Raw genomic sequence first — 21,994 nt, 5'->3', positions numbered from 1 at the left:
ACAGCTCCCCAAGAGCTAAAGCCCCAGAGGTGGCTTGTGAACGCAAACCAAAGAATTGGAATTGATGTTTCATCTGCTATAAATTAGTCTGAACTGGCAACTAAAAAATGTATACCTCTCGTAAAATCGCGTCAACGGACTTCTCCTTAGACTAGCTGTCCAATGTGAATATCAGACTTGCTGTCGTGTAGAGAACCTAGTGTCAATATTTCACAACCCATTCGCTCAATCGCACTACAAAGTCATATCTGTGCAGAAATGACCAGTCATGAGAACTGCCCAGAAGTATACCGCTTTTCGATTCTCATAACCTAGATCTTGTTATTTGGAGCAGCAGAGGGATATCCGATTCCATGACTAGGATGTCTGCTAGAACAGAGCCAGCCGAAAGCCCTACAGGTGAGTACACTAATGGGTCAACCATGTTATTTACCTATACAAGCCACGAAGGCGCGCGACGACTACGCTATGAGCAACTGTACAGACCGCATGAGAGCTTGGTGAGCAAGGTATGGCAGAGAAAACCCTCTCCGTATTACAACTTAAAACTTTGGAAGGACTAATAAAAGGGAGATATGTCATGTGGAGTCATGGTGTCCGGAAACTTCAACGTCAACTACATTCATAAAAATTCCATGTTGCTGGTCTAAGATTACAAATGGGTGATGAACCCATACCATGCGAATACCATAAAATGAAGCACCACGCTTGTCTAACTGTAATGGGATACTATCAGAAGTTAGTAAGGCCCTGTTAGATGTAGGGATGGGATATGACTTACAGCTCTCCTTTTTCTTGCTTTGCACTATAACACTAGTCAGTAAACGTATCTTATGTTATCGTAAAAACACGCGTGACAGGGAACGAAACAGTCTTGAGGGGAAACACTCCTGTGGGTTGAGTTTCCCGAGCGCAAGGCAATAATTTGTAGCGCCCAGATCAGGGCTGTAAGAAAGGAGCACATACCTTCGGTAATCGCATCAACATAATGCTCGTGTCCGATCTTATTTTTACCAGTCCTAAGCGCAATCATACCCGCCTCAACACACACAGCTTTCAGCATAGCTCCTCCGAACTCATCAGTACTGCGAGCCAATTCAGGCCAGTTGACTGCATCATCCACTGTCATCTTTCTGCTGTGAATCTTCAAGATTTGCGCTCGAGCTTCCTCATTTGGTAGAGGAAACTCAATCTTTCTGTCGAGTCGACCAGAACGTAGCAAGGCAGGATCTAGAACATCGACACGATTTGTGGCGGCAAGAACCTTGATTCTGTCATCCGACGCGAAACCATCCAGTTGGTTGAGCAATTCCAACATAGTTCTCTGCACTTCTCTGTCTCCACTCTTCTCACTGTCGAAACGTTTTGTACCCACGGCATCCAACTCATCAATAAAGATGATCGAAGGCGCCTTCTCCTTTGCTAATGCGAAACAATCTCGGACCAGCTTAGCTCCATCACCAATGAACATCTGTACAAGTTGTGGACCAGCAAGCTTAAGGAAGGTCGCATCGGTTTGGGCGGCGCAAGCTCGAGCGAGAAGGGTCTTTCCAGTACCTGGAGGTCCATACATGAGGGCACCTTGTTGTGTTAGCAGAATCCTCAACGTAGATGATATTTCCTAGAGCCTGTACCTTTTGGAGCTTTGATACCAATCTTCTTGAAACGTTCTGCTTCCTTCATTGGCCAGACGATTGCCTCTACCAGTTCCTCAATCTGCTTATCCAACCCACCGACATCTGTGTACTTTTCTGTCGGCTTCTCGTCGACCTCCATAGCCTTGACTCTGCTATCATATTCGGCTGGCAGAGTATCCAGAACCAAATAGGAATCCTTGTTTACACCGATCAGATCTCCGGGTTTGAGTTGTTCGGGGTCGACGAGACCAATAAGAGGCAGGAAGATTGTTTGTCGAGTAGATGTCTTGATTACGGCGGACTTTCCAACACGAGTAGCATCCAAGTCGATATTAGCACCCTCTTCTTGCGATTCGGCTGTTGGATCGAGATCGAGAAGCTCAACCACGTTTCCAACTAAGTATGGTAATTGCCTAACTTGGATGTCAGTTCATCACCCCATCCCATTTCCATCCACCAGTACATACCGATTGTTCTCGATCTTGTCTAGATTGTCCTTAATCTTCTCGCCCATCGTAGATTTCTCGTGTGATAACCGCTGGAACTCGCTCTTCATGATTCGAGAATCATTTTCTAACAACCTCCTCCGTGTAAGAATATCTTGTGTGCTCAGATTATAGATTTCCTCATCTATAGGATCCTCTTCTTTGTCCTCTGGCTCCGCATCCTTCATCTCAGCATCGCCATTTTGGTCGGACTTCTTGGACTTCTTGTCTTTGTCGCCATCGCCATTCTTATCCTCCTTGTTCTCGCGCTCAAGGTCATCGAGATCTTCCAAGGTGGACATGTTGTACGTATATGGGATATAGTTCGGTTTGTGAAAGTCCGGTGGTGATGCGGTTAGGAAGGATTGATTGAGGTGATGTCAAGATTGAAGATGTACTGCAGGTGCTCTCACAGCTGCTTCGAGCTTCCAAAAGTCGCGTAGCGAGATCTCAGGCAGCTTTGGCTCCGTAATCCGGTAGGTGGGTCTAGACGGTCGGGTGCTCCAAACATAAAAGTGGATCTATTTTAATCCAAGTCTTGAGAGTCAGGTGATATTGTGTCAGAAGGAACATTCATTTACGTTGCTAAAGTAAATAATCGATCGGATTGTCCTAGTGACTGATTATGACGGCACAATATACAATAATCAGAAGAGGAATGCGTCCTTAGTAAAAAGTGGTGGGGTTCGAAGCACATTCGTGCACATTCGATTTGGCTCCGCCCGATTCATGCCCACGTGATGATCCCAACTTTCTCGCATATCTTCTAGGCACGCATCGGTCGCAGACTTCTCCTCCTCATCTCCTCTTCACGCTCGCTCGCCATAACGAAGAACGTCGCAAACTGTCGCTTTCAAACAACCAAAAGCTGCCGGTCATCTTTCCAGCGATAGTAACTGACAACTTCCACGGTTTTGAACTCCGCAGACGCCTTTACTGGTCCCATCTTGTTCTGTAGAATTCATCGTCGGGCGACGGTCGCAAAGTTCACCCTTCTCCCACATTCCTCCACACCCATTTCTCAATACCTCATCCTCGACACGCATTTTCTTGATTCACCCATACCCTATCTCTTAGTCGACGCTTCCACGTCTCTCGGTTCGACAGGTTCTCGAACGGTCTCGACGTCACTTTCCTGTATCCATTCAGGAATTCTTCACGATCTTGATCATTCGGTTCAGCTTCGCAACGAACAGATTTCGGTATCGCCAGATTAACCGCAGATTCGCTTTCTATTCAGAAGCGCTTCCCCAGAGCGTTTGGTGAATAGAATACACTGCACGAGATTCGTCACTGCGTCTGACGCTTGCCTTTAAAATACCGCCAAACTGCATTCTCCACTCTTCAAGAAGCTTACTACAACACTTCTCTGTACCAAGCCGACCAAAGACCAAAGAACACGAAAAGCGGTATCGAAGAAGCGCAAGGAAGTCCGTCGTCGCAAACCTCGTCGTCCAGTGTTCGACGAACTCGATAACATCTATCGGCCAAAACGTTACCAACCCAAGATGATGACTCAACAAGCGCAGCCTGAAAATGGAGGCGAAGGTTGGGCAGACAACCTCAACATGACCTTGATGTGCAAGGATTGTAAGGAGTACCCTCCTAATCTCGTGGAGGAGTTCTCTTCAGGAGACATGGTCTGCGCATCTTGCGGCCTCGTCCTCGGAGAGCGCGTGGTGGATAGTCGATCCGAGTGGCGTACATTCGCGAACGATGATCAAGGCAACGACGATCCATCTCGTGTAGGTGATGGTCCTAACGTTCTTCTCAACGGTTCTCAACTCCAAACCACCATTGCTTATGGCGATGGTAACGCCCGAAGCAGAGATCTACTCCGTGCCCAAGGTAAAACCGGCAACGACAAATCCACCAAGAGTCTTCTTGCCGCTTACAAAGAAATCGGTGCCCATTGTGATGCTGTCAATATTCCCAAGAATGTCTCTGATACTGCAAAGTACTTGTTCAAGCAAGTCGACGATGGCAAAGCCTTCAAGGGCAAGTCGCAAGATGCTATCATCGCCGGATGTATCTTTATCGCATGCCGCCAGTGCAATGTCCCACGAACTTTCCGAGAAATCTTCGCCCTGACGAAGGTCTCAAAGAAGGATATTGGTCGGGTTTTCAAGTCGCTCGAGGCATTTTTTGGCAAGCAAAACAATGCGAAGCAGAATGCGGTAAACGGTAAGCTGTGTAGATATGCTATGTATAAAGTGAAAGTTATTAACATCAACCTTCAAAGGGCCCCCCAAAGAAGAATACAAGAATACACAGTCTACCAATGCGGTCGATCTGTGCCTTCGTTACTGCAGTCAACTTGGGCTCAAGTCTCAACAATTCGTCAAGGTCTCATCTGGACTTGCCGAGAAAACGCCTACTGTCGCTGAGCTTGCAGGACGCTCGCCTCTGTCAGTCGCGGCAGCTTGCATCTACATGGCCTCTCATCTACTTGGCAAACCAAAAACACCGAAAGAAATCTCGGTCGTTGCCGGTGTCAGCGATGGAACCATCCGTACCGCCTACAAACATCTCTACAATGAGAAAGAGAGGTTAATTGATCCTGATTGGATTAAGGATGGCAAAGGGAATATTAACAATCTTCCTCCCGTTTGAATGGGTGGTCCCTCTGCGTGAGGTGGATTTAGAAAATATCGCTATGGCCTATCGTGTGGTTCTGGGGACTATTCAACGTTCAGACTGAATTTCTGTTGCTTGGGGTTAAGGCTTTTGGGCAACGATCACTTTATATGCACTTGATGTTTCAGTCGGACGAGTTTGGCACCAATGACTTCGGAAAAGAAGTTATAGGGGCGGCATCAGAGGAAGAAAAGTCATCTTTGGACGGTGATAATGATAATTATGAGGGGCTATATCTTATCGTTCCATAGTATTGGACATAGACAGATAGGAATTGACTTTCTTCCACATTCTGTTTTCTGCTGGAATATTCTTCCACGGTTTGTTCCCAAATTCCGTGTTGTAATAATGGTGATCGATCATTCATTACAAGCATAGAGTCAGTGCGACATTCTGAACAACTTCCACTCTTTCCTACCATCTCTTTATCCCTCAACCACCTCCCCCTCAACACTCTCCTTCCCATCCTTCCCCTCCGCAACCCTCCTCTCCTCAACCTTCCTCTCCTCAACCATCCTAATCCTCTCCCTAACCCTCATCAAACACTTCCCTAAAAGATTCAACCCCCACTCCTCCCTCCTCCCCTCCGCCTCCCCAACGCCAAAACCAACACCCCACACCCTATCCCTCGGACTCGCCTCCACCAACTCCCTCTCCCCAGTCCCCAGTAGCACCTCCCTTGCCCTCCGCACCCCCTCACTCATCTCCCTTCCCTCCCCACCAAACTTCCAGAAATTCCCCTCCTCCACAATCCCCTCCCGCTCTTTCTCCCAGATTCCCTCATCGAAACCACGAACTTTTCGGCCGAGAGATTTTTGGGTTCGCGGGTTTGAGGTAAGCAGGATTTGGGCGGCGATACTGGGGCAGGAGAAGAGCACGGCTTTGCGGTACATCATGTATTGTTCTGCTGTTGTGAAGGTTGTGGATGGGTGGGAGGGGTGGGTGAAGGGGATGGGGTGGTGCTGGGAGAGGATTCCGTGGGGGATGTGGTTGGGGCCGTAGAAGAGGAGGGGGGATGTTTCTGGGTTTGGCACTGGTAGAGATTCTTGGGTGGTGTTTGGTTCTTGAGTGCTAGGCGATTTGTCTTCGTTGGTGTCTGGTTTGGGGTGTTTGGATGTGGTTGAAGCTGGTTTGGTGGGACGTTTGCGTTTGCGTGTTGGTGCCATTTTAGATTTTTGGGTGTTGTGTTTATGCTGTTCTTGGGAGGATATTGAACGATTATAATATTTTGTTTGGGGTTATCATGTGTACAAGTACCGTGGTAGTGGTTGATGTTGGCTAGTGGTGGTGCTCGGGGAAGAGTCATATTGGGGCTGAAGCAGGGCTAAGTCCCGAGTTTTGTGACCCAATAGACCAACCACTTGAATCTGACTCTGCGACGCATTTGCGAGTGCACAGTAAAAATCATATTCCATGTGCCCACATAGATTATATTCATCTCATATCTACAATTTACTCTGCGCACCACCCACAACCTTCATAAGCGCCCTCCCATTACTCAAGCACACCTTCCCACCCTCAATTTTCGTCACGAATCGAATTTCTTCCCACCCATCCTTCACATCTCCAGTCTTCCAGATGTCGGTCACGAGTTTGTCGCCTGGCTTCACGGGACTCGCAAAGCGGGCTTGGAATTCTTTGATGTTCTTTGGGTCGCTTCCTCCCATTGCTTTCAGTAGGCCGTGACAAGCGAAGTTCCATGATGAGAGACCATGCATGATTGCTCCTCCGAAACCCATCTTGGATCCGGGTTCGGGAGTTGCGTGGAGAGGGTTGTAATCGCCGTTCAATCTGGATGAGAATTAGCTTGAACTCCATGGATGATAGCAAAATAGAGTGGGACCTGGGTCCGACATACCTGTATAGCAACGCCGACTCCAACGTAGTTTGATGGCTCACTGTAGCATCTGGTTTCTTCCCCTCAGGCGGTGGGAAGTTCTGAGTAGCAGGTCCCTTAGGTCCACCCCAATTTCCCTGTCCGACAAAGAAAGCACTTCCAATCGCACTAGCATAAACCTCTCCACTCTCCTTATCCACAATATCCTGTTGTTGTTCTACCACACTTCCCGCTTTTCCCTTATCGTATACGCCGATGATCTTGGTTCGGAGCTCGAACTTGCGGCCGGCAGATGTGGAGGGGAGAGGCTTGAGGAATTTAATGAGTCGCTGCCCGTCGACTACGCGACGAGAATCGAATTTCGGGACTCCTGGGATGGGTGTCTCGCCTTGGGCGGCGTAGAAATCGATTACTTCTTGGGATGTCTTCTTGAATGCTATGGATTTTGTCAGATTTCGTAGGACAATGAGCAAGCGGGTAGCGTACGGAGGATGATGGGATACGTTGGGAAGACTGCGAAGTCTGGGTGTAATTCCTTGGTGCAAAGTTAGTCAATTGATTAGAATTTCGCAGTATGAATTAATACATACAAAGAGAAAATGAAGCTCGTCATTTGTGCAGCCTATGCTGTTTGCGAACAGCAAAACGTCCCTCTGAAGCCATGAGACTTCTGTTGGGGGATATTCGAATCCTGCTCCTGGGGCGGCACTCATTATGACAACTTTTTATAGTCTGTTCGGGGGAATGAAGCCAGCAATTCGAGCAACTAGGAGTTTCTTGTTTTTGAGATTGAAGGGGTGATGTCTAAATATTAAGTTGTTGATGGGACCCCCACATTCGAAGCTCTCCCCACATTCGGCTGTCAGAACGGCTCTCACATGCCGAGGTACTAACGAATGGCTTTAAAGCGGCTAGCTGACTTGATAAGGCGGCGACGACCAGACTACCAGCGGAAATTGGGAAAGCAATTTCTATAAGTTTGACAACATACAGTGGACAGAAAGTCACAACTTGAATCACCTCACGTTTTATTTTTCTCGAGAAGAAATCCAGATCGGTCACCTAAAACGCAGACAAGAAGTCTATCCTCAGCACAATCTTCTTTCCCAGAAACTAACTGGTGATCAGCAACTTCGTCGTCCTCACTCACACGTGGGGAGGATTAAATACGGTCAAATAAACTGATCTCTACACGAGAATCCCTTGAAACCAGCTTAAATTATACAACACCTATAGTGTATAGGTAATCCGTATGCCGCTCAAGGTATTCATTGCTATTCAAAACCGACACATACTTAAGAATGGCATAGACATATGTGTCCTCTCTCAACACCAGTCTCCCCAATCTTTGGAATTCCCCATATCCGGTACGCAGCAGCAGCAGAGCAAACATAGCAGGATTGCTCGTAAAAAGGCCTTCTGAAAAGCGCCTGATAATTGCAATGTTCCTCGCTGCTGAAGAGCCTAACAGGCATGCGTCTGACTCTCCTCGCATCCCTTCTACCATGATTGGAAGAATATAGACGGCTGATGATCGGTCTATTCCTCGAAGGCGTGGATCTTCTTCCGGGTTGGTGTCCAGGTTCATTTCGTAATTATAATAATCAATCCTAGTACACGAAGGGATGCGTGGTGGGGCTTGATCGATCAGGTTTTGAATGGTCAGTCCGTGGTTGATTAACGACCCTCGGAGGTGAATAAACCCCGATTTAACCTGTCCTAGACTCCCTGGTTGCATTTCTACCACAGCTCCGCGCACATACTGGGCAACGTAATTCTGGCGGCCAAAAGAACTCGTCATCCACCAGGGCGCTCCATTGAACGATGCCCAGGACCAGCTCGGAGCCTGGTACTCTATGTTTCTGGTTCCAAAGTTGTCACCATGATATGCAACGCCATGCGAGGACTTGTTTGACCAAAGCAGATCAGCACAGATATGCTTTTCCCAAATGCCAGCTAGATACCGGCTATCAAGGGTCTTTTGTATGTCTTTAGCAACGCCTGCTATTGCATCGAGTCTGTCTGACGGTATCGTCAGCTGGCAAAGGTTGTAGTCGGTAATGATATCTTGCCAGTAAGTATAGTAAGAGCTTGGAGCTAATCCGCTTAACATTTTCGGCCATGAGATACTCGCGGGGTAGTTCAGCTTATATTCCCGTATTTCCCGAGAATGAACAGTCTCGGCGAATGTCTCGCAAGCTTGCCGCTCCTGGCACTCCCAAAGCATTTGTCTCTCCCCGAAATGGATTATACGAGGCGATAATAGTCGTTCCTGTGTCACCCAGCCCCTCCGACTCAAAGGACTGTTGCGTATTCCGTTATCCCAGGTATCCTTTTCCCTTGGAAAGAGGTGATACGTCCCAGCAGCTATCTTGGGGTTGTCGCCACTAGGCTTAATGGTGCATCTTGTTGCGATAGGAGGACGGTTTATCAGGATTCCTGCTTGTTGGCAAGCCGTTGCTGCGACACAACACCAAGCATGTTTATATACGAGTCCCATTGCCGCCGACTCCAGTCGCCAGTCTGGTCTTGAATCTTGGATGATGCATATTGAGTCAATCCACAAGTACTCAACGCCCATTCTACGTGAAACTTCCATGGCGTCTAAGTAAGTGGCGGGGAGCTGATCAAGTGGAAGACTCTGTTGAAGCGCTCCAAGATTACTCCTGAGTAGACTGAACATGTTTGGGCCCCAGCGATGACTTAGCGTATTGTAACGCTTACCTTGTGGAATTTCCTCTCTGGGACAGATCTTGGGAAACTCATTGACCCCATCTCCTAGAAATATAAGCCGAGTTGGTAGCCACGATGTCGATAAATCTCTCCTGAAGCAACACAGTTTGTGGTTGAGGTTGCAGTCATTGATCCACCATTCAATGAGTTCCAAACAAGATGAAGACGCTGTTGATGATGCTGCAAGACTCGCTGTAGGTGGAGAGTCGGGTGTTTCGTTTTGTTGTTGTGGCATTATAGGTGTGTCATGATGCGAAGTCAATCTCAGTACTGTGGAAACGTTGCCGCCATAGAATCTAATATCGAATTCAAGCATATAGTCGCCCGTCTGTTCTGAAGTGGAGTCGCCAGTGGCAGTAGCATTACGCACGCGACATAGGCAAGGGGAATTTGGAGTATCCTTGGGGCTCGCTTCGAGCCATTTGTCCAACAATATACACAGCCGACAGCCTAATTTGACGCGGCCTTTGAAGTCCTCAGAGGCAACGTCGATTGGAACATTATATCTTGCGCTAGCCGTGTCGAAATCCTTTTCAGTCGCCGTCAAAAGACTGATACATTGTGTACAAAATGTGGCTTCCTCGTTATCTGTGGTGACAACGTCACCCGAGCCACTTTCCTGCTTTCCACTTGGCAATGCCATGAGTTTAAAGCGTCCGATTACAGTTTCCTCTGACATAATGTCACGAGATGGAATTTTCGACGTTGTTCAGTGCATTGCAAAATACTGTTAGATATTCGAGAGCATGTAGATATGTAGTGGTCTCTGAGGCTGAGTGACGCCTCTTGAGACCAATCCCGGCTGACTTCAGGGCTGAGTTTGGCTTGACCGAAACGAAGAACCCATAGGCTCCCGCATTAAGAATGTAACACAACTCATCACAGATCGAGCGAATGGTGATAAGAGACTTTTCTATTCGATGCATGCCATGGATGGTAGTACGCAGCCAATAGCTCGTTGCTCAGATGCCCGTTTCATGTCTAATGATTATCGCGATGATCTCTCATGATCAGTTCGACCTTATTCTCAGTCGGCCTGAAAGAAGTGGTGAGTCTCGCTCACTTTTGATCGCTAATGTCAACCAAACCGACGAGGCTCTACGACAGAGACAGCATCGTCGCCAACAAACCAATAAGATAATGAAAATCTCAATACGAAAAGTCGCGAATTCGAGAAGTCGAGAAGTTGGAGAAGAACTTAAATGACCGTCGCTGGGCAATGATGTATCTACAGCATTTAATTGATCGTATCAAGTAAACAGACAAAGTCATGATACAGTTCTCAGTTCTGCCATCACATGAAGGTCTATTCAACCACTTCACCTCCGAAATTGACGTACAAAGAATCAACAAAACAACACTTTGAAACAGCTCACGAGAGAAGCTCGGATTGGCAAGGGAATGAGCTGGACTTCTTTAAATACATTATCATGGCTATTTGTTTATGGTATCAAGTCTTCTCTATTTCACAAGTCGACCTAACGCGAATATTCAACTGTGGAAATTCAAGGGAACCATGAAGACAATAATGTTGCTTCTCAGCTATTGATGAACCATAGTCATGCAAAAGTCCACACGGGCAGAGGAGATATCCGGTGTATTAATGGGCAACAAATCGACATACGTCAACTTTAAGGTATAGAAAGAGCTGAAAAACGCATGGAAAGCACTGGATTTTCAAGCATGACAACCGATTAGATCTCTATCAGTACATCACCTCGACGCATGTGGAATCTAAAACCAAAAATCGTGAAGGAGCAAAATCGTGAAGGAGCGAAATTGTGAAAGAGCTGATAAAAGAATTGCTGTTCTCGATCTGCGCGTATTTAGACGTTTTGGAATCGCATACGGTAGTAGTATACACGATCGAGGATTTCAAAATCTCAACGCACCAAACCAAACGCGACTAGGACTTTGCTTTCTTTTAAACATCATGTTCTAGTCTTAGGATGGCTCTCTTCATATTAATTTCCCGGTATTCTAACAGTACCACAGTTTAGGATGTTGCTCCAGCAGGTTCAGAATGATGTGGAGATGATTTCAGGATGGTCATTTACACTGCATGTATAGACTATCACTGAATTTTGGCGTTTAGGACATATTTCAGTTTCTGAGTATGAAAAAAGAATTAGCTCCTCGTTCATCACACCGTTCATCTCTTGAATGTGTCTTCGATATTATATCTCTTGCTGTCATCACTTGAAAACTCATCTCTATGTGCTTTCAATTTGAACTACTGTTTTTATCTTCGCCTTGCTCTCGCTTGAGTGCTTGAAATAATAACGTGAGTCTTATTCCTAAAACAGTCTTACTTCCAATGCGACATTCGAAGTTCTCATTTTCTTCCAGGCCCTTCGCTTAATCTTCAACCACAACAACATTTTCCAACCTCAACGACAAAGCCATCCCTTGTCACAATTATCTCCACACACAAAGAGAGCCCTCACAATGCCTCTTTGTTCCAACAAACGGCACGTTATCATCGCCCCTTTCCCTATTTAAGAACCCACCATCCCCAATGATTCCACGCCAAAGCAAATGGCAAGTATGGCGTCCTCCCTCAGAATGGAATGCCACATGTGCTTCGGTCTAACCTCATCCCCAAGCGCCGAAACCGCCAGAGGTATCAACTGCCGTTGGTGTGGCCACCAGCACTGTCGCCATTGTTACGATGTTCTGGATGTGAAAAGCGATATTCCGCTCCTGGAATACCCGCTGCTTGAACGATACTATTCTTTTGATAATGATAATAAAGATTTCCAGAAGTCTGAAGAGTCTATTCTTGCCGCCTCCTCGGACGGCTTCGAAAAAGTCGAAGTGATAGGTGGTTTAGCAGATGAGAAAGCCGCGGGATTGCCAACTGACGAAAACCCCCCGCCTTATACCCTCAGTCCCGATGTCTCGAACCTCAAGAGCCCCGGTAATACAAAGTCGGAGCCTTGGGCTAAACGCATCTCTCCTGTCAAAACCTTGTCTCCAGGTAAGGTCATGGCTACTTGTTGCAGGTGCAAGGCGCAAGAAGATGTAACTTTTGTAGTAGAAAGTACGCCGCCTTGTAGCAGTTGTTACCATAGTCGTTGCTCGGCATGTGATCCGAGGGGCCCGGATCCACCGAGCATGGCACAGATCAATAGGATGATTGCAGATATGCAGATTGTTGCTTCGAGGGAGTATAAGAGGAGGGATGATGGGTGTGTTGGGATGTAGATCGATAGGGTTAGTGGCAGAACGGAATTATAATTTTTAGATTAGTTTGGATGGGTCTGATGAAATTGAATACTAAGGGCTTGAAATGAATATTTTGATGTGAAATTCAAGTGTAGAGAAATGTAAAAGATCCAAGTTAGTGATGTACACTTTGATACCAAATTCCGCTCCTGTCTCGACTGCGACGGCTTAATCTAACGCTAACAAACCTTCGACCAAAAACACGGCGTTTTACTTCCTTATCTCCCCTACCGAATGGCGATTCCATTTATTAACGCGACAGTATAGACAAACATGAAAAGGATTAGCTCTAGTTTGTTTCAATTTCAAGACGCAAGAGAACACATACCTTATCCCCACTACCCAAAATATTCAATACCGTGAGCGTTTACGCAATTCTTCACATATCACTCATTGATATCCTTCCCAGGTTCAACACAGGGACATTTCACACCCCTCAGTGAGACCTCCACCAGCAACACACCACTTACTAGACCAAAGACGTCCATACTAACACGCAGACATTCATTAGCAAAATTCTGTTGGAAATTCTACACATAAGGCGGAATGCTTAGGTGTAGAGTCTTTACAACATACCCCTAATCCCCGCACCGTGACCCCATAACATAAATAATCCCTCCGAAACATCAAGGACCTAATCAAAAGGTTATTTCGCACTTCAAACCGATGATCCATGTAACCGAACGATGGGGTGGGGGGAGAAAAAGGAAAGAGGGTTTATCACAGTCGTATTTCTAATAAGGGCGATGTGGATGTATCGTGTAGGGGAGTTGTCTAAACGTGTTTGACGGTACCGGTTTTTCGGAATCGGTGACGAGGAAAGAATTGGTGACAACAACTGACCCAATTCTAGACTCTAGTACAGATACACTTACTATGAATAAAAAGTTGTAATTTAGGAGGTGTGGCATACAAGATATAGTAGGGGGAACTATCGTATCAGACATCGAATTTGATATTCCACCGAGACCAGGATGCCGTGCTTTATCCGAACCAACAATTCCTACGACCTCGAAATTTTCTCATCGGCGCTACGATTATACTTCATTATCACCATAACCAACCAGCTTTCCTCGCGCATTCGACGGAGATGTATAGGGTTAATAGTTAGGAGTGGTATAAGTTTGAGATGTTTTGGGTTTGTGGGAGTTTGAGGAGGTTGAGAGATTATATAATATACTGCTAAATAAATGTTTTAAGGGAATAGAAGGGCGGGGGTGTGAGTTGGCTAGGAATATAAAATGAGGAAGGGGAGGATAGTTGTGCTGATGGTTATTATGGTGGTCAAAGCGAGGCACATGATTTCTATGCATAGCGGAGGATCAGCGGGTGAAATAATAGTAGGTTACTGTACGGTGCTGTTAGCAGGGAAATGCGTGTCGTGTATAACGGGAATTTACCAACAGTCAATTTGAAAGACCGGTACTTCTAACAAGGGTGGTGGTTTAGCATTCAACAACAGTATTTCACCCAATTCTGATACAAAATCGAAGTGTTTCACTGTTTAAGTATATTCCCAATATTCGATTCCATTCTTTACAATCTTCTCACAAGTAATTTAGGTTACATATAAACCTTCTCCACTCAAAAAATACCAATCTTCCGCTTCATTGCCGTTATAATAAACAGCATATCGTATACCCAGAGCTAGTTCCTGAAAGTCCACTCAAACTCTAGGTTTCTTAAACCAATCAAAATAACAAAAACCAAACCCTGAAAAAGCCTTGTTTGGTATATAATCATTGTATTCATAAGAAAAAAGAGAAAAAAAAGGAAAAAGAAAAAACGATGCAGTAGACTCACACGGTGGATCGGATACGAGAATCGATGCCTATATGGCATGAACCGAGAGCACGAAGGGAAGGAAAAACGGTTGTGGTTCTGCCAGGGAATTTTGTTTATCTTGTGAGGCATCTTCTGCTCAAACCTATTTTCAAGCGTCGAGTATAATAAAAACGGTGATGACTTATCATTCGGCAACAAACCACCCACCCACCCATAATTCAATCAAATAGCCCTACTGACCACGAGCATGCTGAGACGCATTGTGAGATCTCGTCTTTAGTGCGTTATATTTCTAGCTTCCGTTTTCGAGAAAGAAGGAGTTGGGAAGGGGGTTTGGTGAATGTGGATGTGTTGGATACATGGTGCTGGGCTTCAGAGCTCGGTTGGGTTGGATTTGAAGTGGGATATCGTGAGGTGATGGAAAACTTGAATCCTAGTAGGTCAAATTTCAGAAAGTTCTTCCGAGTAAAAAAACTCTTTGCTTATAATTTCAAAGCGCCCTAAGAAAGTAGAACCGTGAAAACGCCATAGAACAGTTGTAAAGAGCCACATTCACGTGCCATCTCACAAGAGCAAGAGCGAATAAATGTAAAAATATTTATTTCATAATTACTATCTCCCCAACACCCCCATCATCCCCCATAAACACATTAAACACACAAGTCCTGTCCAGCAGGTCCTAGCAATTATACCTCACCCCCCTCTTCCCCAACTCCTTCCTCCCCACGCTCTCCTCAGGCCACACCCACCCCCTCGCCCTCTTCGCCTCCCTCTTCTCCGCCAGCTGCGGTTCCGGGATCCACTCATCTTTCGGCAGACACTTCCGTCTCGTCCCCTCCGCCGGAGCCCCAATCTCCGATTTCCAGCCGACCTGCCCAGGAAGCGTATCATCTCGCGCAAGCATATGGAGGTACCAGAGCGCGAGGAGGGCTGTCATTTTCGGGGGTTTAACCTCTTCTTCATCATACGAGCCGTCAAAGGAGGTGTTCACTTCCGGGGAATCGTGCGCGTTGAGTTGGATCGTTTGGATCTCGAGGTATCCGAAATGCGGGGTGGATTCGCCGCCGTTGCGGACGACGACGAGTTCGATCTCCGTCATGATGAAGCCGTAGCGGCAGCCGTGGGAGCGCATGTGTTGGTGCAGGTGGGAGAGACCGCGCAGGTATTCGACTTTGCGGTGGTTGCCTTCGACGCGCATGCCGGTGTTCCAGCGGTCGAAGGACTTGACGAGACCGACGACGCGGCCGAGGCCGCGGCCGAAGATGAGGGCCGAGGTGTCGTCGGTGTAGTTTGAGATGAAGGAGGGCTCGGTGGCGGATTTGGAGGCGCGCATCATGATGTGGCGGGTGCCGAGGGAGAGGGAGAGGGCGGCGTTGAGTTTGGTGCCGTAGAAGGTTGTGTAGATGTTTTGGAGGTCGGATTCGGTTTCTGGTTGGAGGGAGGTGCGGGAGGGGATGGGGAAGGTGGAGGTTGGGAGGTTGATGTTTAGGAGGGCGGAGAGACCTGGGACGGAAGAGATGGTGGTTGGGTTGAAGGATGTCCATGGTCGGATTTGTCGGATGTCCCACCAGAAGTGCTTGGTATTTGAGTCTCGGAGATGGATGTTGAGTTGGCGGACTAGAGCTGGCGCTGGGTTTGGCGATGAGAGGTATGTCATCAAGGTGGTGTTGTTGCCATCATCAATTGGCGAAACTGCCAGTGATTCTTCGAGGATGCAGCTGTTCTGAAGAGGAGATGGAGTGCGCTGTGGAGTTTGGTAATATGCTGGCACGAAAGTTTCAGGCTGATTAGTGTTGGATACGTATGATGGCATCTGACGGTATGTTGGGAAGCCGAATTTCTCTAGAGTTTGACCATCAAGGCCAACACTTGAGGCTCTACGCTCATGAGCTGGTGCAAATGCTACTGGTGAGCACAAAGTAGACATTGAGCGGGTGTGTGATGGGAAGTTGTCTGACTGTGGCATGAAAGAGATTGATTCTGGGTTGGTATAGCTTCGGTTGTGAGTTGGTCTATAGCGAGTTGATGACATGGCTGTCTTGGATCTCTTTGGTGGTGATGGCTGAATCTCTTGATCTTGTGGGCGGATTTTGGGGAGCAAGAGAGGGCCATGTTGGCGGATTGGAGAGCGAGCTGGAGTAGTCATGCCAGTTGTAGTGAAAGGTTCTGGTGACGATTCTTGAGAATACATTGAAGCCGAAGCGTGAGAGCTTGAGCGGCTGTGACCCATGACGAATGAAGCGTCATTGAGAGCCTCTTCATATGAGAATTGAGGAGGGGTCGTTGGACCAAACGAGAAAGAGTAGTCTAGAGACATCTTGCTTGCTACCGGACTGAAGCATATTAGTAATTGGCCAATGCTTCTGACAATCAGAACACTTACGCGAAGAAAGTGTTATTGAGTATGTGCAGTACGGGTATCAATCAGACACTAGCAATTATTGTTGATTGGGAGCCAGCTCCGGTAAACTTTTGATAAATGGAACGAAGAAAGAAGATTCGTGAAGAGCACAAAGTGGAACAAGAACCGCGGACTGTAATAGAACACCAAGTATCGACGAGATATCGAATGAATAAAAACCAACAGATATGAGGCGAGGAAGTGATACTTATCCTTCTCTTGCCCGTCCCGAGAAACACAGCCCAATACTCGGACAAAAGTCATGGGTCGAATAGTCTAAATGATTCTGAAACGCGGAGAAAAGATTTAACAGCAGCCACTTTGCTGGGAGCTAGTCTTGAAGCTGTTTCTTGGTCGAGGTCACCTCGCCAGATGGTTCGTTTGAATGCAGCCGCTGGAAGAGAGCTGACCAGATGCGGACTAGTTGCCATGATATGGCCTTGTACTGGGCCCGATCGGATGCACGACGATATGCAGCGGCTCTGAGTCATATTTAGAAGTATGTAATTACCCACTATGAAGGTGGGATGGCATATACAGGCATATACAAGGCATGGGGAATATGCAGACTACCCGTCGCGTTCGGCAAACCGTGTCGTTGAGAATCGGATTTCGCGGGGGGCGATGCGGATGCTGTGTTCGCGACGGGACTCGAGGCGCTCGCGTAACCCAGCACCAGCAACACGCAACAGGTAAACACAACACGCATTGCGCAACTTCTACGAGAGGCGGCTACCTGGACAGCAACTAAACACTCAGCGTGCTCTTACACTGAGTCTCTGACCGTTCCACAATGCTCTGTATTTTTGGCATCGTCGCCCGAGCGGGTGCTTGATGAAACCCCGGTAGACGCAACAGTCTCGAGGGCGACCACTCAGGCAGCTCAAGTGCCGCGTGGGAGGACAGCGTTGGCGCCGCAATCTCGTCTTGCCGACCGTTGAAGCGCTGAGATGGCGACTTTAGGCGTGGATAGAGGCAGTCTCCAGCAGAGAAGCGTGGCTGAGCAAAGGCTCGTTCTGCCCATCCTCTGTCGTCCGGAAGCTGGATGGGCGGTTACTTCGCGTTTCTCTCGTGTTTAGCGAGATGCCGTCTAGGAGCCCCTATTCGCCCACGAATACACGACTGTTTGTTCGCTTAGCCCTCTCCCCCCTTGTTCGCTTCTCCACGCGCTGCATATCGACATCCCCCATCCACATCCACAGAGCTGCACCAGAAGAGTCACCCTTGTGTTAGTCTCTCTCACTGGACCGATTATCTGGAAATGTTTCGAGATCGTCTGTTTCAAGTCTTCAGTGACTCATTCGAAGTTGTTCATACCCCACACTACACTGTGGGGAGGTCGTCATGAACGCTTTTGGGTGGGAAGAGATGGCTGGGAGTGCACGAAAAGATGCTATCGAAAGGTCGGTCTGGAGCATCAACAACCTTCATCTGGAGCTGCAGATGCAGGTGAGCAGGAACGACGGATGCATGTCGGTGGTCTCCGCCGGTCACACGGAAGAATTGTCGGCCGCTGTTTGGTACCACGATGTTGATGAAGCAAAGGTTGTTACGACAATTACGAAGTTTGAAGCGGATGTCGGGTAACACGTGATTTAGGTGAGGCCCAGAAAACGTGACCTCCTCGGATTGCTACTACCTAGCATACGTAGTCTCAAGAGATGAAACAGAGCACTCTATTCTGTGGCTTTGCCAGGCCTCCCGCCCGGTCGCATCAGCCTTATTACCTCTCAGATCGTTCCACCGCCCTCTGGAATCCTCACACGGTATTGCCGGTCCAAGTGGATACGCCACCTCGAAGCGCCCAACATGATAACCGGAAGCGCCAACTCGATCCTTGTTGAAGCGCCGAAATGTTGGTTAAATTGCCTTGAAGCGCCAGAAGTCGGGGGCCATCCTGGCTGAAGCACCTGATTGATTACATAAATCAAGGTAGCAGAGATGTGGTGCGACGATACATGGTCGAGAGGACGGTCGTGGAGTCGTGATCCAAAAATAGGTTCAACACTGTTTTGTGAGTTACAGTGCTTTAACATGAGGTGTAATTTGCTTCAGCGAGACGCCTGTGTCCAATTCATTTCATTTTGAAGATTTCGACACTGTAATTCATGTTCTGTAGCTTGGAAGTCTCACCAAGTAATGCAGCGGAGTGGACAAGCTGCAGATTACTGTTATAACAAGTAGGTTATTTTGCCGCCCATGTACTGTTCTTCGGCCCGAGTTTTACGTATACGAAGCTGCTGCAGATAATATTTGGCAGAGAATGATTACAGCAGTAACTGAACCCCAATTCCTCACCGGATTACCCGTACATCCTCACATATCCCAATTCCCTCACTTCATTCATCAGCTTATTACACTGCCTCCAGACAACCGCCAAACATCCGCTTCCATTACCTCAGCTACCCCCCAATCACCACAACCACCTCGTACAAACCCGACCTTCTTCAACAAGACCACTTCCTCGACCGGCCATTCTCCGCCCTTTCTGTAACACATACTTTGACGACCACGAAACTGGTGCTAACCGAAACATGACGCAAATAACTTTCGTCATAATGGACTTCCTAAAGTTAGATTGTTGTGGTGCTGAAACGTTATTGTCTATGCCTTTGGGATCATCATACTGTATGTGTCTTGCTTGTGTACTTTTTTTGGGAGAAAAAAAAACGGTTACCCACGTGGTGGAAGCGCTTTCACAGTGGGAGGTGAGATGGTGCTACACGCTGTTGGTAACGATGATTTGCCGCCCAGCTTCAGTTACACTCTTTCCGGGACCAGGTTCATGGTTTATACACGACTTAGTTGAATGTTTTCATGAGCCATTCAAACACGTTCAACTATCATTCCTCCCCTCCACCGCACAATAAAACCGTTCAAAGATCCTGCAAAAATACGAAAACCATCTCAAAACGTGATCATCTTGATCTAATAACGTACTTCTTCCATCAATTTCCTTGCCTTGGCATCTCAGACTTAGAAGCAAAACCCACTTTCAACTACTTCCATTCTCCAAATCTAGACTTATCAAACAAACCCCCACCAAAATCACAATTCTCAGTAAACTACGACATATTTCCACTTTAGACCCTCTACTCAAGACCTAAGTAAAACCAAGCGAAGATGTTTCACTAGCCCACAGTTGCATATCTTTCCAACCCCCGTCACATCCTTTGATTAGTCAAAGATCCAGAAGACAGAATCAAGCATTCCACCGCATTCAACAAAACATAGCTGCGAAAACAGCGTTCGAGTGATAAAGTTTTTCTTATTGGAAGATTGATCTAAAACGGGTATGTTCGAAGAGGCTCTGTAGAAATCTTGGAGATATATTTATTAGGTCATGAATGAGGAAATGACGAATTGAGTTTTGGTCAAGAGGTTTCGGTGCAGGAAGTTGTGGAGTGTAAGAATGGGTATGCTAGGTATCTTTGACGTTGCGTTAGCATCACAGCTCCCCTACAGACCTATCAGGGAGCCGCCATAAACTCAGCATGAGCAGGTCATATCCCCAATTCAAAAGCCGCTCTCAAACCTCGAACAAGATACTTTTCAATAAAACCAAAATGCCCAAAGTTCTCAAATATATACAATCCCTTCACCACCACCTCAACTCGTCCCATTCAGCGCCTTCCTCACAGTATCAACCAACACCGGCCCAACCGCCTTCGCAATAACCGCATCCCCCGCCGCATTAGGATGGATCCCATCCCGCAACATCCCCGTCGTAAACCCCGTCGCACAATCCGCAATCACAATCGGACTCTGCTTCGTGGTCTGCTGCGCAACCCACGTCGGGATCGCCTTGTTCAGCGCGTTGACTTGCGATTGGTAACTCCCGATTCCAATGGGGATCACGAGATCGATCTAAGAAAGTTCGTGAGCATAGGGATCGGGTATGAGAAAAAGGGGTGGAGGGACGTACGATGATCTTCATGTTAGCATTCGAACTCCGCATCAACCCAAGCATCTTGCTATAAGCCGCCACGATCTCACTCGTGCTCTTCCCCTGCTGCACGATATCATTCGTGCCCAGCATGAACATCACGACGTCTGGTTTCGCGCTCGCCAGCCAGCCCTGCAGGTTATTCGCCGCGATGTTGACGGCGAGGTACCCGGAGTGGCCTTCGTGGTGTTTATCCCATGTGCTGGTTTTGCCGACGCAGTTTTGGGGGTTGTTGGTCATGGAACCGACGAATTCGACGGAATTTGAGAGGTTGGAGGCGACGAGGAGGTCCCAGACGAGGGGCCGCCAGCAGGTTATTTCGGTTATGGAGTCGCCGAGGGGCACTAGGGGGGTTAGTGGAAGTGTTTTTTTGGAGAAGGGGAAGGGGAAAAGGGGAAGGGGAAAAGGGGAGAAGGGGGTATGAGGAGGGGAGAGGGCACTTATGCGGAGTTTGGGTGCGGCGGTGGGAGCGGCGGCGGTGAGGGTTAGGAGGGTTGCGAGGAGGGTGGTGGTGGGAAGGGAGATGTACATCTTGGTGGATTTTGAGATTGCAGATCTAGAGCTGAGTGTTATTCGGTTTCGGGATTTCAGATGAGCGACTAAAAACAGTCGAATTCTTTTTCAGGAACTGAGTTATATGGACTGTCTCTTTTGCTCCTCGTGGGAGTGTCTGCTATATAAAAGATGCTGAATTTTGGGACTTGTTGAAATCTGCGTGTAGTTTAGCCTAGTCACCAAACTCAGCTCTCCTAGTCAGATGGGGTACCTGTTGCGAGGGAGGGTTCGGATCATCTTTTGATTAGGCAAATTCGTGGAGTCGCACTTAAATTCTTAAATATGACATTTGTGTACTACTATCCTTTTGTTAGCTAAGTAGTTATCTCCGAGCATGTTTTGCTACCATTTATCAACACTCACAATCAATTCATACCCAAACAAATACACCATACCTTCCATTTCCCAAACTCTACTCAATCAATGTCTCTCACCCCAATTTTCCTCAGGCTTACCCAACATCAATCCCTTCGACCACGGTCGGATAAACTTCCCCACACACTCTTGACCTCCAAAGTCGCCAACTCCATCGCATATGCAGGCAACCTTAATCAGATCCGGAACAATGGTGGGAGCCGCGGCTTATGCAGAACAAACTCTATTTGAGCGCAAAGAAGATACTGTATGCGTGTTATTGAGGCTCAATGGAGCTGTATATGATGTGGGGTAGACGGCATGTAGCTCGGCTAATTTGTGATCCATGAATGCGAGAAAATGAAAGATGCGTTGTTAGGCCTAGCAGTGACCTAG

At 47.4% G+C, this 21,994-nt stretch overlaps 8 protein-coding genes across 8 annotated transcripts; 2 read left to right on the top strand and 6 right to left on the bottom strand.

Moving 5' to 3' along the window:
- Positions 1-712: 712 nt before the first annotated feature.
- On the bottom strand, positions 713-2,424 carry GLAREA_11486 (P-loop containing nucleoside triphosphate hydrolase; the record flags this gene model as incomplete). The annotated part of the gene is made up of 5 exons (XM_008089629.1): positions 713-729; positions 782-805; positions 967-1,581; positions 1,635-2,050; positions 2,105-2,424. 5 exons carry the CDS (start codon positions 2,422-2,424, stop codon positions 713-715), a joined length of 1,392 nt encoding a protein of 463 aa, XP_008087820.1.
- A 1,206-nt stretch (positions 2,425-3,630) lies between these two features.
- On the top strand, positions 3,631-4,735 carry GLAREA_11485 (Cyclin-like protein; the record flags this gene model as incomplete). Its single annotated transcript, XM_008089628.1, has 2 exons — positions 3,631-4,306; positions 4,365-4,735. The coding sequence occupies 2 exons, from the start codon at positions 3,631-3,633 to the stop codon at positions 4,733-4,735; spliced, it is 1,047 nt and encodes a 348-aa protein (XP_008087819.1).
- Positions 4,736-5,184: 449 nt separating this feature from the next.
- On the bottom strand, positions 5,185-5,925 carry GLAREA_11484 (YbiA-like protein; the record flags this gene model as incomplete). The annotated part of the gene is made up of 1 exon (XM_008089627.1): positions 5,185-5,925. One exon carries the CDS (start codon positions 5,923-5,925, stop codon positions 5,185-5,187), a length of 741 nt encoding a protein of 246 aa, XP_008087818.1.
- A 279-nt stretch (positions 5,926-6,204) lies between these two features.
- Positions 6,205-7,309, bottom strand: GLAREA_11483 (Thioesterase/thiol ester dehydrase-isomerase; the record flags this gene model as incomplete). Its single annotated transcript, XM_008089626.1, has 4 exons — positions 6,205-6,550; positions 6,618-7,032; positions 7,083-7,131; positions 7,187-7,309. The coding sequence occupies 4 exons, from the start codon at positions 7,307-7,309 to the stop codon at positions 6,205-6,207; spliced, it is 933 nt and encodes a 310-aa protein (XP_008087817.1).
- A 506-nt stretch (positions 7,310-7,815) lies between these two features.
- Positions 7,816-10,008, bottom strand: GLAREA_11482 (uncharacterized protein; the record flags this gene model as incomplete). Its single annotated transcript, XM_008089625.1, has 1 exon — positions 7,816-10,008. The coding sequence occupies one exon, from the start codon at positions 10,006-10,008 to the stop codon at positions 7,816-7,818; it is 2,193 nt and encodes a 730-aa protein (XP_008087816.1).
- A 1,868-nt stretch (positions 10,009-11,876) lies between these two features.
- On the top strand, positions 11,877-12,536 carry GLAREA_11481 (uncharacterized protein; the record flags this gene model as incomplete). Its single annotated transcript, XM_008089624.1, has 1 exon — positions 11,877-12,536. The coding sequence occupies one exon, from the start codon at positions 11,877-11,879 to the stop codon at positions 12,534-12,536; it is 660 nt and encodes a 219-aa protein (XP_008087815.1).
- Positions 12,537-15,021: 2,485 nt separating this feature from the next.
- On the bottom strand, positions 15,022-16,659 carry GLAREA_11480 (uncharacterized protein; the record flags this gene model as incomplete). Its single annotated transcript, XM_008089623.1, has 1 exon — positions 15,022-16,659. One exon carries the CDS (start codon positions 16,657-16,659, stop codon positions 15,022-15,024), a length of 1,638 nt encoding a protein of 545 aa, XP_008087814.1.
- A 3,693-nt stretch (positions 16,660-20,352) lies between these two features.
- Positions 20,353-21,220, bottom strand: GLAREA_11479 (SGNH hydrolase; the record flags this gene model as incomplete). Its single annotated transcript, XM_008089622.1, has 3 exons — positions 20,353-20,610; positions 20,669-21,033; positions 21,130-21,220. 3 exons carry the CDS (start codon positions 21,218-21,220, stop codon positions 20,353-20,355), a joined length of 714 nt encoding a protein of 237 aa, XP_008087813.1.
- Between the last annotated feature and the right edge of the window lie 774 nt (positions 21,221-21,994).

Source organism: Glarea lozoyensis (assembly GCF_000409485.1).
Source record: "Glarea lozoyensis ATCC 20868 chromosome Unknown GLAREA8, whole genome shotgun sequence".
Taxonomy (NCBI): Eukaryota; Fungi; Ascomycota; class Leotiomycetes; order Helotiales; family Helotiaceae; genus Glarea; species Glarea lozoyensis.
Note: the sequence above shows the minus strand (reverse complement) of the source record. Positions and strands in the feature narration are given on the sequence as shown.